The sequence below is a fragment of the Cydia amplana genome, chromosome Z, assembly GCF_948474715.1.
Source record: "Cydia amplana chromosome Z, ilCydAmpl1.1, whole genome shotgun sequence".
NCBI classification, from domain to species: Eukaryota; Metazoa; Arthropoda; class Insecta; order Lepidoptera; family Tortricidae; genus Cydia; species Cydia amplana.
The window spans coordinates 31,224,486-31,240,097 of NC_086096.1; the positions used below are offsets into that span (position 1 = coordinate 31,224,486).

Sequence of the window (15,612 nt, forward strand, 5' to 3'; positions counted from 1 at the left end):
TCAGGTTAAGGTTGCATGTACATACATACTTATATGTAACCAATATTTCTTTTATTGTGGTTTTTTGTCAATGGCTCATAAACTTGCACAATTACAATAAAATGTACTTTCATTTTCGTGGTTTTGTAAACTAAGGGCAGGTGAAACTGGAAGCACATACCACGGACATTTTTTCTGGTCTATGATCTGAAAACTACATAAGTTCCACAGAGTCAATATAATAGAAGTAACAATAGTATGTTTATCTTGTTATTTCTGTTTTTTAAACGTCCTATTCATTAATTTTTTAACAAGCAGATACGTCTGCGAGCGATATTCCAAATTTTATATTAAAGGAAAGTCCTGCAGGAAGCGTAACTTTTTCCATTTTTTCCTTTAATATAAAATGTGTCCTATTAATTATTGTTTGTCAGTAAAACTAAATTCGAACCAAGAATTTAATTTAGCTATTAAAGTTGCTTTTTTGCTTGTGACATATCATTGTCACCGTATAATGGTACCGTGGGTAATAACAATTAATACCTTTGCAAATCTGAATAAATATGTCGCCTTGAAGAAGTCGTCATGTATGGGTTTAATATAAAAATGATTAATAAAAATAATGTCAAACAAAACAGCAAACAAAGAAAATATTGAATTTTACGTAGGTACGTTTAAGTAAATATTGCTAAATCAGGGTCTGAATTTTATTTCTATAATTGATTCCATTTTGTACAACAATGTGATTATTTATACTGATTATATTATTGAATTAATGTTAACTGTTCATTCAATAACAACATTACTCTTCTCCTTTCTGAATCCGTGTTATGTAGCTGTAACAATTGCAATCATTGGATATTTTCCGAATTCTAAAGTTTTTCACAGGCCTGTTAATTAAATGGATATTCCCTTTTTTGCTGTTGAAGGCCCAGAATTCGTTTATCAAAGTGAAACTGTTGCATTGTCAATAAAACAAAGCGATTCATTTTAGTTTGTTCGGGAGAAATAATTTTCGAACGTCATAATCGTAGCAGTAATGAGGCGGCGACATCAACATTCATTTTATCAAGAATATTGACAGATAGGTACAGCGGCGACATCAACGCCGCAGCAGTAATACAGCAACAGTTGCAGATGCAGGTGACATCCAGATGTTAGGCTTCATCGGTCGCCAGTGTCGCCACCCGATCTGTCACTTCTATTAGAAACTGAGAAGCAGAATCTTTCTTCTACACTCATTTTAAGTGTTACATTTCATATCTTTCGTCTTGAAACGACGAGAGTAAGAAATATAATTATGTTGGCGTATCTATTACGATGTTCAGCGAGCTGAAATGAAACCAATGCGCTGCGTATGGATTGTACGGCCGGATATATTCGGATATAACATCTCGGAGCGGGCCGGCTTTAAATAGGTAGGGGCGATTCTCAGAGATGACGTTCGGTGCCTGACTTCGGTGCCGAATTTTATTTTTTACTTATTTGATACACGACTTCATTTCCTAAAATCTAGCCTTAATATAAAAAATATTGGTAGTGGAGGCCTCCATTAGAACCTTATAGTTTTTTTTGATATTTGAGATTTAAAAAACACCGAAATCATGTGCAGGCACTGAAATCAATTTGCCTCACCGAATTCAAAAACGCTTACACAGAAATCACACTTCAATATTATATCTAAATTATATTATAATCTATTCATATTTTTCATTATAGGTATTGTAGATATTACCTATTGACATACGATTTCCGTAAGCGTGTTATGATAGTCAAACTTCGTTACCGATTCCAATTTAGTGAAAACCAAATGCCGTATCCCACGTAAATATAGAATTGAGCAGTTATAAATAGTGTCGGTTTAATTTAGTTATAAATTGAAATGGAAAACTTTTACTGTATCATTTTTTATGAATGAACTAGAACCCCTAGTGTAAATTTCATTTGATAGCGTGCCGAGCGTTCGCGTTTGCGTTATGTCTATTTTTGTATGGGATATTCAACAGCGCGCCATTCGGGACGTTTTGGAAACTCAAAAACCCATACAAAATGACACTTAACGCAAACTTCACGTCACGCTATCGAATGAAATTTACACTAGTGGTACAGGTATCATCGCGATACGCAGTAAAGAAAGTTCGTTTTTTGCCGCGTTTAGATAAGCTTTGAATTCCGAAGACGCGGAAGTAAAGGCAGCGCGTGTTCATTCCCTTCGACGTCTTTTCGTTCTCTTTTCAGCGACTCAGCGCCAGTTTCCATTTATCTTCAGGCTACAATCACCTGTCAAATTTGAGTCGGCGCAATTAGGGGCGTCGCTGCAAAAGCGATTTAAGCAAAACTTTGCTGTTTACGCTGTGGACTGAACTAAATGTCATTCCGAGGACAATTAATCACCACCCATTGTTGCTTTAAATTCAGATGCAAACACCTCAAACGTTAATGACTGACAGACATTGGATTTGAACCAAATAATATGTATTGACTATATAGGGTTCAATATATCTTAAGTTATTTGGTTAGTGTAAATGATTCGATTATTAAAATTCAAACCATCATGTTTTTAAATAGCTGCAACAGTAGCAGAAAAAAACCAAGAAATTGTATCTTAAATTTACCTACTTACTTTAGAATGGCATACGTTCTTATAAATGAATTTCAAGATTATCTACAAAACTTGGCACTAATTTAGATTTAAGGCTTTTGCCGGTGAAGTCGACAACCACGCCGATCATAATATCATAGGTAATTGAACACGGCCCTCACAGTCACATTTATCTTTATAGTGGTACTTTTCTGCTTATTAAACAAAATTTTAAACCTCATTACGTTGTGGTAGTTGAAAATAAAACAAAATTACTCTTAAAATCGTTTCACACTTCTAAAACCTACATCTCGTTTAATGTTGTGGTTCTATAAAAAATCATGCTATACGAGTATAATACCTACAGTTAAAACGTAAATAGTAGGTACCTATTAAGTATTTAAATGCAATGGAACAAATCTGGGCTTAGATAGAATACAATACAAATAGAAGTATAATTTCTAGTACTAACTAAACTTTTCTTATTTAGCATAATTTTCCTATTCAGAATAAAAACAAAGAGGCGAAAACGTTCTTACGTTTGTGTTCAAGCCAAGAATTGGTTCATTTTGTTTCCTCTCACGTAAGAGCTATTAGTAAAAGTATATGTAAAATGGTCTGTCTTCGCCCAGAAAGTCCAGGATATCTCATGGCTATCTATCTTGGATATAAATAGATCGCATAAAAATACATGCCAGGGGACAGTTTCAACAAAGGGCTTATAATGCTTTTGTGTATCCTTGTATAACAGTAATGAACAGGCTAACTTAATGGAAATACATATTTTAAAAACTATATTTTTTTTGTACAATTATACTGTGTTTTCCATCTTGGTTTTGGTTGCTATCACCTAGTTCTTACGGCCACCTGCAGCATGATAAGCTTGCCTGCATCAGATCAGCACAACGTCTTACGGCCACCTGCGGCATATAAAGCTTGCCTCAGATCAGCACAATGTCACCATAATATTACCTACATTGTCGCTAGTCCTTCAAAATTACATAATAAGTAACACCAAAGTTAAGACTGATCGAATATATGTATGTGGCTCTAATTTAGCTTCCAAAATTACACTCATACAAATACACTTACATACATAGGTACGCTTACTAAAACGGCAATTTAAAATATACGCATTTTCCCTACTTAAAAACTCTCACTTTACTCGTTGGTTAAAATGATACTTAGTGTCATAACTATCAATGAGTTTATTTAATTAAATATTTAATACTATTTGTTAGTACGAATTTGTATCCAATGTTTACTGATTTAATAATTGCGACGGAACATGGAATAATTCATATTATCAGATGCACGTTGTAATGACGCACGGCAATGTAATCGACCAAGTTGGGATATATCCCGCGGGACTGCACCCAATGTAGCCCCTGTATATTATTACATTTAACTACTAATTAATATATTTTTTTAAATTTCATGTCCTGTCAATGAGTACCTAAGGTTATTTTAACACAAGTCTGGCAAAACAATTAATAACAAATAATGATATTGTAAAACTTGGGGACATGCAATACAATCATACACATCTTGAACTTTTTTTTTAAATATAAATTATTTGCAACGTAATCTTATGTAAATATTATAACGAATATATATTAAACAATGTCTACAGAAGACAACGATGTTTAGGACGTACGTGATAAATCCTAAACTGTAGCAGGCAATTGCAGAAATTTATGAGGACGTGGCCGAATTTTGCATATTCGCTTTCAGTAAAATGAAATATATGGCGATGTTTTAACTGACACCCCGGTAATCAACATCATAAATATTTCGCCAACAGCGATTGCAATCATCGATGAGCTCTAGGTGTTTACATTATGATGAATGCATCAACTGTACAATTAAATATATTATAGCCAATTATCCTGTATTAGGCAGAATATGTTGGCTGGTTTTGTGTAGAGTTGGAGCCTCAGTCACGCGAGTTAATGAAATGTTACCTAACGCTAGAAAAAAATTGTAAGTACCATTTATAATATAACAAGTTAAACATGATAACACATTTTGCGATTTTAGCGATCTTTAAAAGAACACAAATACATATGTAGTGCCGAGTTACGGCGAGTAAAAAGCCACATCCCTCGATAAAAAAGGTTTTATTGGAACACGCAGGCCAATGGGTTCCACGACGGGTACTCGTCAATGGTTCGTTGGCACCAACTGACGTGCCGTGGTTTTGCTTACTCAATTCAAAGAATATTAACTCGGGCCCATCGCCCTCTGCAGCTTCTATTTATTCTAAGCCACAGGGCGACAAGGGTTGGATCATGATATTAACCATCCCGCATATTGCAAAATAATAACCTGGAGGCTCTATAGCCCGAGCTGTCTAAAGGACAAATAATACCATTCATCAGGAATAGCAATAAATGAACAATATAATGGTCTAAAAATAATGAATCAAGATAAAAAAGCGAGTTATTTGTTATTAAATAAATAATAAATAGGTAATCATTTCAATGTAATGGCCGGAGAGAAAAAGTAAGTTTACTCGTAGAGTGCTCACTCCGAAAGCTTGACATAACGAAGGCATGAGGGAGGAGCGGGCGGGCGGCATGAATACCTAGTTTTACATCCAGGTGCCCTAATCACGCCTCCCCTCAGACCCCTGAGACGTCATGCCTTCTTTTTTCGAGCTTTCAGGCTAATACCAGTTGTATGGAGTGAGCACTCTATGCTTACTTATTCCTCCTCATTCAACATATTTCGAATTTAAATCGAATTGTGGAATGGAGCAGCATCGATGGGTTGAATTAATTACTCGTAAAATCTTAGTAAAACTCAAGCCTACGTTATCAGTGCCATTGTTAACGGCCTCCTAGCTCTGGTGCATTTATTACCTACAGATAACCACAAGCAAATCGAGTTTTGGATAGAAATGTGAACATTTAATCTGTGATATTATTCATAAAGAAAGATCCTCTCACTCTAAATGCGTATACCTACCGGCTGTATTCCGTCAGAGAAAAATAAATCAATTCAGCCGTTACACCAAGATGGTTATAATAAAACACATGTTTTGCGATTGATTGCAAAACTGTCGGAAACATTTCTGCTTATCTACGAATACCTATTTACTTTGGCGTCCATAAAACTATCCTGAAATCGAGTTATAAATTTATTTTTACCTTTTGCGCTGAAATCATTGTAAAATGTTTAACCGGTCGGTATTGTTAAGTATTGTTCTCTGCTCATGCCAATGGATCGGTTTAGCCAGACGGTCGTCTCACGATAAAAAAGATAGCGATGAAGGTGATTTTGGAATAGGCTTGATAACATCTTTAAAGGATGACGCTAACTTGGATTTATCAGTCGATGAAGAATACGAAGACCTGCGAGCAGAACTTCTTGCATACCAGGCTGCATTAGCTTCGGTTGTCTCTAGAAGTAAGTATTTTCTTGAGTATGAATGTTTGAGTTTAATTTGTTAGTCAGTCTTGGTACACGAAGGTGTATTCAAAATACTAATTAACCCGTTTTGTTAGGATCGCTGATGACCACTCCCTGCTGGCAATCTGGAGGCATTTGTGTCAACTCTAAGCTGTGCAAGGGAGCAAAATATATAACTCAAGCTGCCGGCTGCAGAAACCAAAATAACGTTTGCTGCTACACATGGAACCGGTATTTTGTCAAGGATTACAGAGATAAGGGCATAGCTAATATAGCGCTGCCGTGGATAACTCTGCAGCGGGAGTATGGTGGGAAGGGAATCCAGGAACCGAAACATAGCCTAAGGAAAGGCAAAAAGAAAAAGCACAAGAAAAAGATGGCAGTGAAATCGCATATTTATCGAAATTTTGACTATTAACTTGGTGACGTTGAATAACTATGACTGCGAGTATAGTAGTTCAAAATAATAAAACATTACTGGAACTGAGTAATAATAATGGATTGCTAATTTTGTTAAGTCTAAGATTGTTCCGTAACATTTATTAATTATTACCATTAACGTTCTATTATTGTAAAGCTGACTCTAAGATGAGATTAATAGGATTATCCTCAATAATAGAAATAAAACATAGACTGACGGCCGGTGTTGCAAGAGCGTTTAATTATTAACAAACACTCGCTCAATTTCAGTCGGAACCTGTATTGTTTGATATACTGCCGACACGAAAGTGAGTTAGCAAAGTATGGCCGCCACCAGGCTCTTAGATAACAAGGATTCTTGATTCAAAGGCGCTTTGTTTGTTTGAATGTGTGCCAAATTAGTTTACCTCGCACCCAAGTAGGTACTTCAGACCTCGATGTAACAGAATTTACAAATACCCTATACAAATTACTCGGCATAGTACACATACGCATGTTTGTTGTGCGGTTGTTCGCTCAAAATGTTGTACTACTTACCTACTAAAGTAAACATGTAAATCTCAATCCGGTGCCGAGTCCACAACTCTATGCTGAGAAACCTGCAGCTGGCGATAATTTTGGTTACAACTTGAGTTTTACCTATTTAATAGGTGTAGAGTACCTATTTATATCTTACTTTTCTTACTTAACAAAAAAATTTATTAAATTTAATAGTAATTTATTTTACTACAAACCAGATAGTAGATAAAAGATATTAAAAACTGAAATAAATTATAGGTAATATGTAGTATAAATTAAATTATCATGATTCATGAAGTTAACCAAAAATACTTACATAATCTCAATATTTTAAATAAATAAGTACTTACAAGAGTGACTATTTGAAACATATGATTCATAGACTATTTATTACTTATACGATTACGATTTTCAACATCCGAAAATATAAACTTAATAAAAAATGTGCAGAAGTACGAATGAAGAACGACTTGCCTTCAAATACTATATAATGTATTATTAGGTACCCGATAATAATAACAGTTGACCACACGATATTTAATTTCACTATTTTCGGCCAACTAGAAAACCTTGACAACAATGTTGTGCATAATTAATTAGATAGGTAGACTAGGTACTAAGTACTTACCTTGGTAGGGGAGAGGAAAGAATAAATACGTTTTCTACCAACTAACTGATATGTTTTAACTGTTAATTTAATTATGACTTCCACCCATGTAAATAAGTAAATGGAAATCCTTATTCTTAAATAAATCTTCTGAGACTGTAATTAGGCGCATAGACGTCACGCCGCGTGGCGCCTATGACAGCAAGGAAGTCTAAAACTCCTCCTTAATTTACAGCTTTCAACATTACTATTTATCTCTCCTCCCCCGTCCCCGAGGAAAACGGAGGGCTTTTCTGGTTTCACATTCAACGCTGAATTTTGGACGGTCTCTGTAACTTTATCAAAAATTTATAAAATAAGTAGGTAGGTAGTATGATAGGTATACCTTTTTCTTTTTATCACTGTCTGTTATATATGACACCGTAAGATTGTGAACCCGTTAGTTTATAATCTAACGTAGGTTAGGTTAGGTTAGATTATAATCTCCCTACCGTCAGTTTATAATGTAACTAGCGAAATTATAATATGACGAGTGTTTACAATTTTACGGTGACATATACACTGCATATCCGACTCACTTTTACAAGTTTAGTGTAAAGGGTAGTCGGAGGTATAACAATGAATATTGGTTCCCTCTTAACATCTCTCTTTCGTGTTAAATAAAGTTTAATAGGTTAAAAGAATTTCATTTGTACTAAAGGAAACCATTTACCTTCAAACGTCACTAAGAGCGTAGTACATAAAGAGAATAAACCCCTACGTTTTAAGTTTTAAGTACCTATCTACCTATTACTTATTTTCTAGTGTAGGTACAAAAAATGTGAAACCTTCGTGCAGGTTTGAAGTCAAGTTCTTATACTGTAAGGTTCATTATACATAGTAGCTTTGGTGTGCTTGAATGTGGAAAATATGTTAAACCGTCGACCATTTATAATTTAACGTATGACATGTTTTGTTATCTCGTAAGCCGCGGTCCGCTACATGAGGAGGTACAATCAGAAGAGTAATTGAATCGTCCCTCGCCGCTTTTTCCTTTGCGGCTTGGGGCATGTAATCTCCTCATTTCAATCGCAGACGTATATTACGCCATTTAGCAACTTAATGCGATTCGCCCTCTAGGTACTGTCCAATCTATGTGTAGGCTTGGGCGACCGGGTTGTGTCACGGTTTATGTAATTTTACAATTTTTCTTTGTGTTCGAGACACCTTATCGGCGTCGTAAATTGTGGTATTGCTGATTGCTCCACTGTTTATGCTACTTTTACAGCAGGCGTTCATAGGAAATGGTTTGATTTTTATAAAATAAACAGGAGGATTTACTTATAAATAGGATGAAAATCACTAAGTTAGATGTGTCGAAATATATTAGGTTCGTTTAGATATTTAATGCTAGAAAGTCAAGTAGGTATAAGTAATTGTGTCAGCATGAAATAAAATGGAAAGTCGTTATTTATATTTTATTTCTTATGCTACTTACCTAAATAAAGTAGGAACTGTAATACTAGACTGACGTCACTTGACTTTCCTGTGACATAAATATTTAATTTTGAAGGGGGAGTTCACAACGCTTAAACTTGTACGCTGGAGAGGTCTGTCCTAGTGATGACTTTGAAACAAAGAGCCTGTTGTTTAATTTTTAAGTCGGTAGCGAGAGAGCGAGCAGCTGCACTCCACGGCTCCATTACTTGCCGGCGCTCATTGTGCCCGCCGCCCGCCGCCGCCGCCGCCGACGCCGAGCTCCCGATAGTCCCGATACCCTAGCTGAAGCGGAGTCTTGTAGCCTTCTTTTATTATATTTATTTATAATTACAAAACTTCTTTGAATTGGCATACTACATACATTTTGTATAAACATATTTTTATAGCTTGCCCTTATAATATACAAATACAAATAATTTATTGAGAAAAGTATAGTACGTAAGTATATATCATCAATCACACTGAAACAATAGTAAAATAAAAAGTTTCTTTTTTTGGGTTCATTTATTACTTACTTAGGTACTTAAGTAATAATAAGAAGGGTTTTCCTATTATCAAACTACTATCGTGGACCATTGGGAAAATCTTATATGTATTAATATGTAGTAGAAAACTAATACCTATACCTAATATTGCTTCAACATTTATACAACATTTCATTTGAATAAAGAGAATCAGAACAAATGATGTGACCTAGAACATAATTATTGATATGATTGATTACTTAATGTATAATACTCATGAATCTCATGATATCGGGAAAAGAGCCTCCTGTATAGGTATAATAAGCATATATGTAGTAACGCCACTAATTAAACATTACCTACTAATACTAGTGCTAGTGCTACTATTAGGTACTGCTAGGTAAACAAAGAATGAGAAATACTACCGCGGTTTCGCTTACAGTGATTCCCTTTTTACTGCACCTTACAATGTACTTGTACGTATAGCCCGCGAGCTAGATGCGTCGTAAAACTGGGAATTTATGACCCGATCGTATCCGTAGTGGTCACAGCCAAGACCTGTTTCAACAAGATAGATTCTAGCTGGCCCAACATTTATCAAAATAAATGAGCGTGTTGTTGTACCTACTTGAAAATGTTTTTTTCAGTTCTTTTTTAAACAAAAAATACGTACATATTTTTTTGTTTTCAAAGAATTTGTGATTGCCAATCGTCATTAACTAAGAGGAGCAGCATAAAGTCAGGAAATTATAAGGGGACAAAAGTGTAACCTATCGATACTACGAAAACCTGTTATCCTATTTTACTTGATCAAAAACGGGTAGTGTAACTTTTACAAGATTACGAGCAATAATTTACGAGTAGAATAAATACATAGGGTACTTATTCTACTCGTAAATTATTGCAGTTAACTAAAAAGCATCCTGTATATAAACATTTACAAATACTTTAATACTTAAAACACTCGGCTCGGCTCGGATCAGAGAGAAACCCGGGTTCATTTGACTGCTGTCGGGAAAGCACTAAGATGAGAGCATAGGTACTAGTACGAGTCGTACGTAACTCTAGGTGCAAAAGCTTCTCCCTATCAATGAGCTCGGCTCCGTTAACTAGATAATGGAGGCGTACATTATAAGGCAGGTACACGTATAGTATACCTGTTGCCCGCGAGTAGATAGCCAGGGACCACTGCGCGTGTTGTGGCTTACGGTAAAAGCATAATTACTCAAAAGGCGCGCGGAAATTTAGTTTCTTTGAACTATTAAATACTGAAGATTGAACTTGCTGCAACAACGGATACATTGATTCGCTAACTAGCGGCGTTCCACACGCTGCCACCACCGCGGTTCAACTTGATGAGATCTAATGCTTATTAATAAAATTATTTAAAACACTTCGTTAACAAGTAAAGCCTTCCTAACTCATAAATTTTAATACATTTAGACTTAACCGTATTTGGGTGAATAAATGATTCGTATAATTTTATTTAATAATAAATAGGTATTTTATTTAATATTACCTATATATAAGTAGGTATATATATTTATTTAACAATAAATTATTAAATAGTTAATTCTAATTTTGTAGGTAATATATGCTGTAGCTTCGCCTCAATGCTTGAACAAAGAAAAGCTCTATTAGACAGTTACTAAAAGTGCAGACTATGTTGCCAAATATGTTTTCTTTACCCTGCAATATTGTATGTAAAATAATATATGTATGTCTAAGTAGTACTTACGGTGTATTACGCATGCATAGTTTACAGGATAGAATAACCCTCAGTCGTGTGTAAATTCACTCGACGTTTGCTGTTTGCAGAGTGAAGAGTTTGCGATGAATGTTTACCCGTTCTTTTCACTTGATGTTTTAAAACCGATCTAAATCGAACATTATATGTGTAATTCGTCGGATTTCACAAATATGTTTTTTCTACTCCCGTACTTTTATTTGTCATTTAAAGGGTCGTGCACACACCTTTAAAACCCTACGTTATAGTTGTCAAGACAAGTCTTTAGTCTATTCCCCAAAACATAATTTGTGCATACACGCAGTATCCTTTTGGCGATTTTACGATACTTCGTGTAATAACCACTTAAAAAATATTGAATGAAATACAGTGTTGCCAACCTTATTTTAAATGTCATCTCTGACAAATAAGTGAACCATAGACATGTTTTTTTTTAAATTTCATTCATTCATTCTTTTCCCGCCCGTACCCTCCATTTTTGCTACTTCTTGAATTAAAAATATTTGTTTAATTTACAATTTTATTTCAAAGTAAGTGCTTGGTCGTAGAAAAAGTATTGTATGCAACGTTGTTTAACCGAGTCAAAAATAGTCAATAGTCAATAGTCAAAATATACTTTATTCATGTAGGCCTAGCAACAAGCACTTATGAATCGTAACATACTTATAAATTATCTTAAGCTAATTATCAGAGCAATTTATTGATGTTATTATTCCATAAGAATATTGGATTATTATACAAATCAAATTAAACACAAATTAAATTAAATTAAGAATTTCACAAAAGGATCGTCAAACATGAAAAAAAAATTGTATAAAAAATACTAGTCTAGAATGTTTCTAGAATAAAATCTAAATGTCAAATAAATAAATAAAAAACACAAAAGAAGTATGTACATCGGAATATCAATTTCCTCATCATTAATCAAATATACCTAAAAAAATAATCATTTCGAATAACAATTAATCCCACGTTGTTTTATCATTCATGTAGTCTTGTGTGGTATAATACGCTTTAGAAATAAGTTTACGCTTTACATAATTCTTAAATTTATGAATAGATAATTCAGTAATATGGTTTGGAAGTTTGTTATAAAATCTCACACAATTACCCATGAATGATTTTTTAATTTTATGGAGCCGAGTGAAGGGCACTGCGAGCTTATGTTTATTTCTAGTATTAATATTATGAAATAAAAGTAAAAAAAATACTCGTGACGTCTTTATTAACAATTTTCGGCTTCGCCTCAAATTGTTACTCACGCCACTTGCCTTTTTTGACCTCTCTTAAACAACGGTTGCATAAAATACTATTTCACTACTTGCATATTTTCATCTGCGGTTGGTGGCCGCCTAGCTTAATCTTCAAAGCTCCTGACCTCTTTTAAATTCAGCAAACCAAGTGAAACTGTTGTACTTCGCACTAGTGACTTGTGACTCAAATTTGTAAACATTCTTAAGGCTTTAAACCATCTTTATACCTTTTTTGAAGTTACAAAAATCATAGTACATATCAATCAATTATTTTTCTAAATAAAAAAAATGATTTCGAGTCATTGTGTGTTCCATTTCTAAAGGGCCTTACCGGATTGTCATAGTAAAATCGCCCCTGACTGATATTTTAATATGTATTTTTATGCTCGTTTATTATTTCCAGATATAATTTTACTGAATATGCTTACTGTTTGCGATATAAATAAAAAATAAAGAAAAAACAGTTTTTATTCCTAAACTACGTTATCGATTGACTTGTTATTCGAATATTTTATGCGTCTTTTTAAGATAATTTAATCATTATACAGTATGTTAATCCAATACGGGAAATAAATTAAATCAGACCAACTATCATAGTCGCATTTTTATCACCTGTCATGCCATGCGTCACTTTCGCACTTACATATTTGTTAGAACGTGACAGCCATGGTGACAAATGATAAAGAGCCGGCCATCTTAGCCCTACAGGTAGGTATATAATAATTTATTCGTGTTATGTAATAATTATTTAGGAAGTTTTTGTAAGTTACCCTGAGAAGACCGCGTAGGTAATTATTATTTGAAAATTTACCGAGCAGCAATGTACTGTAAATTATGAGACATAACATGACATGAAAAAACACAACAGTTTTTTTTGCTTTGATGACAAAAATATTGTTGGGAATAGATTACGTTTATGGAATGATGTATCACTGTTACTTTCACTAATCACTAAAACTACTTCACAATCACTTATAAAACAGTGTCCTCCGGCACATCTGTCTGTCGGTCTGTATAAACTGCTGAAAATCTGCTAAAATCACGCAGTCTAGGGGCCCGATTCGGATTTTGTAATAGACATCTATTAGATATCTTTTAGACATCGCCAAGATACGATAACGATATGTTTAAGATGTAACCTGTCAAAGGGTATAGCCGGGTAAGCATGGCCAAACTGCCCTTAGCGAAAAAAACAATTTCCTTTTACTGGATTATTAACCTATATATAAGTTAATTATATAAGCTTAATATTTGGTGAAAGCACTACTTATATATAGGTTAATAATCCAGTAAAAGGAAATTGTTTTTTTCGCTAAGGGCAGTTTGGCCATGCTTACCCGGCTATACCCTTTGACATTTCCGCGATTCTGGGGTACTCTTGAACGATTTCCACAAGATATTACTTAGAGATCTAATTCACATCTAATAGATATCTAACAAATCGTAAAAGTGACATTGGTTGCCCGAATTGCGCTGCAAAAGAGAACTAGTTGAAATCTAAACTATAACGTATCTACATTGGATCTAGTACGTGTCGTCTCTTGTGAATATCTAGAAGTTCGAATGCGGCAGTAGGAGCTTTTAAAAATATATCATGTAATAATGAAATCTTGGCGATAGAAAATAAAGTTATCTTTATGTATATAGGTATATGTACACATATCCTTCTTACATTTTATACAGGCTGCTTCCTGTAACAGGAGCAATAAATTAAACTAAAGGCTGTACTCCTCAAACAGACCAACATTTGTTCAGCAACTTTTAAAAATTATGAATCCTTTAGACTTCCTCTTTTTCATACAAAATAAATATTGCTTTCAATGAACGCTGACATCAGTGTGTTTGACGTTGCTTGTCACGCTTTAAACATAACAAAATTTGCAATACATTGCGTCTTAAAAGTGTAATGAAAATCAAAACATGAGTTATTTTCAAAAGTTGCTGAACAAATGTTGGTCAGTTTGAGGAGTACAGCCTACAGTTTAATTTATTGCTCCTGTTACAGGAAGCACCCTGTATAACGTTGTCCTTACCCATTGTTAACAAAACAAAAGCCTATGACAACAAGAAAATTAAGACACATAAAAGCACATAACATAATATCTCGTCAAAAGCCTGCTCCCCGAAGGGGCGAATCCAACATGAATAGCATATATGTCAAAAACTACGACGCTTTTGACGCGCCCGGTGGTTGGTACGTATAATACAAATATAGCTTTAGGAATGCTTTTAAAAAAGATTTTCCGTCATACGATGCTTCTATCGAACGTTAGACGTGTCTCTGAGGGACTGATAGAAAATATTTTGCGCCACGATGTTTACTGTTTATTTGACACGTAGTCTTATTTTAACCTGTCGATCAGAATGAAATAAAAAATAAGATAAAAAAAATAAATAAAAAAAATAAAAAAAATCCGTAAAACATTGATAGTTCTCTATGCAAGATTATCACGAAAGAGAGGTTATAATTTAACGAAATTTTATAGATAAAAAATGTCAAGACAATTATTCACACAAACTTAAATACTTAAACTTAATAAAATGATTGGAAAAATAACAGGTTAAAAAAAATGTGTTCTGGCTCTTTTAAAATCTTCATGTGTTGAAATAACGTGTAAAAACTATATCATTATTAATTAAATTTTAACTACATAAATTAATATTTTCGTCTTTAGTTGAAGACGTATAAAGGAAGAGAAGTAGGTACATATATGTAACCTGATATTAGGATGCGGTCTTAGGTGCTTTTACGCGATTTCCGCTAAAATTGCCGCAATAGATAGGTCTGATTGCATTAACCCGCTGCGGCGAGGAAGCTAGTCCGACACCGAGTTTTCATTTTCTCGTCAAAGCGTCATTTATATTAAATTGCAATTCCATTTTCTCCGACGCAAGATGAACGAATTGCTAACCGGATCAAATAAGTCAGTCTATCCATTTATACCCTGTACTGGGACTTAGTTGATAAAGTAGAGCCTTTACTAGAATTTAGGTAATTCTTAATAAATGTAAGTTTCTTATTATAACTATTATAATATGTAAGTATAATACTGCAACACCACTAAAACAAATACCAAAAATTGACAGTAGTGAAGACCCTCAACATAGTTTATTTTTTATTTTTTATATACAATCATAATACATCACAT

The 15,612-nt window shown here is 34.1% G+C and overlaps 2 protein-coding genes across 5 annotated transcripts in view; both read left to right on the forward strand.

Annotated features, from left to right (window-relative positions):
• LOC134661089 (gamma-aminobutyric acid type B receptor subunit 1) overlaps positions 1–15,612 on the forward strand; it is a 110,561-nt gene that overhangs the window by 48,318 nt on the left and 46,631 nt on the right. The gene's annotated exons all lie outside the window — the stretch shown is intronic.
• On the forward strand, positions 5,680–6,523 carry LOC134661312 (uncharacterized). The gene is made up of 2 exons (XM_063517315.1): positions 5,680–5,971; positions 6,070–6,523. Exons 1-2 carry the CDS (start codon positions 5,737–5,739, stop codon positions 6,390–6,392), a joined length of 558 nt encoding a protein of 185 aa, XP_063373385.1. The 5' UTR covers positions 5,680–5,736; the 3' UTR covers positions 6,393–6,523.

Coding starts and splice junctions, on each gene's coding strand:
- LOC134661312 (XM_063517315.1), top strand. CDS start 5,737: ATGTTTAACCGGTCGGTATTGTTAAGTATTGTTCTCTGCTCATGCCAA. Junction 5,972..6,069: donor AGCTTCGGTTGTCTCTAGAA/GTAAGTATTTTC, acceptor CCGTTTTGTTAG/GATCGCTGATGACCACTCCC.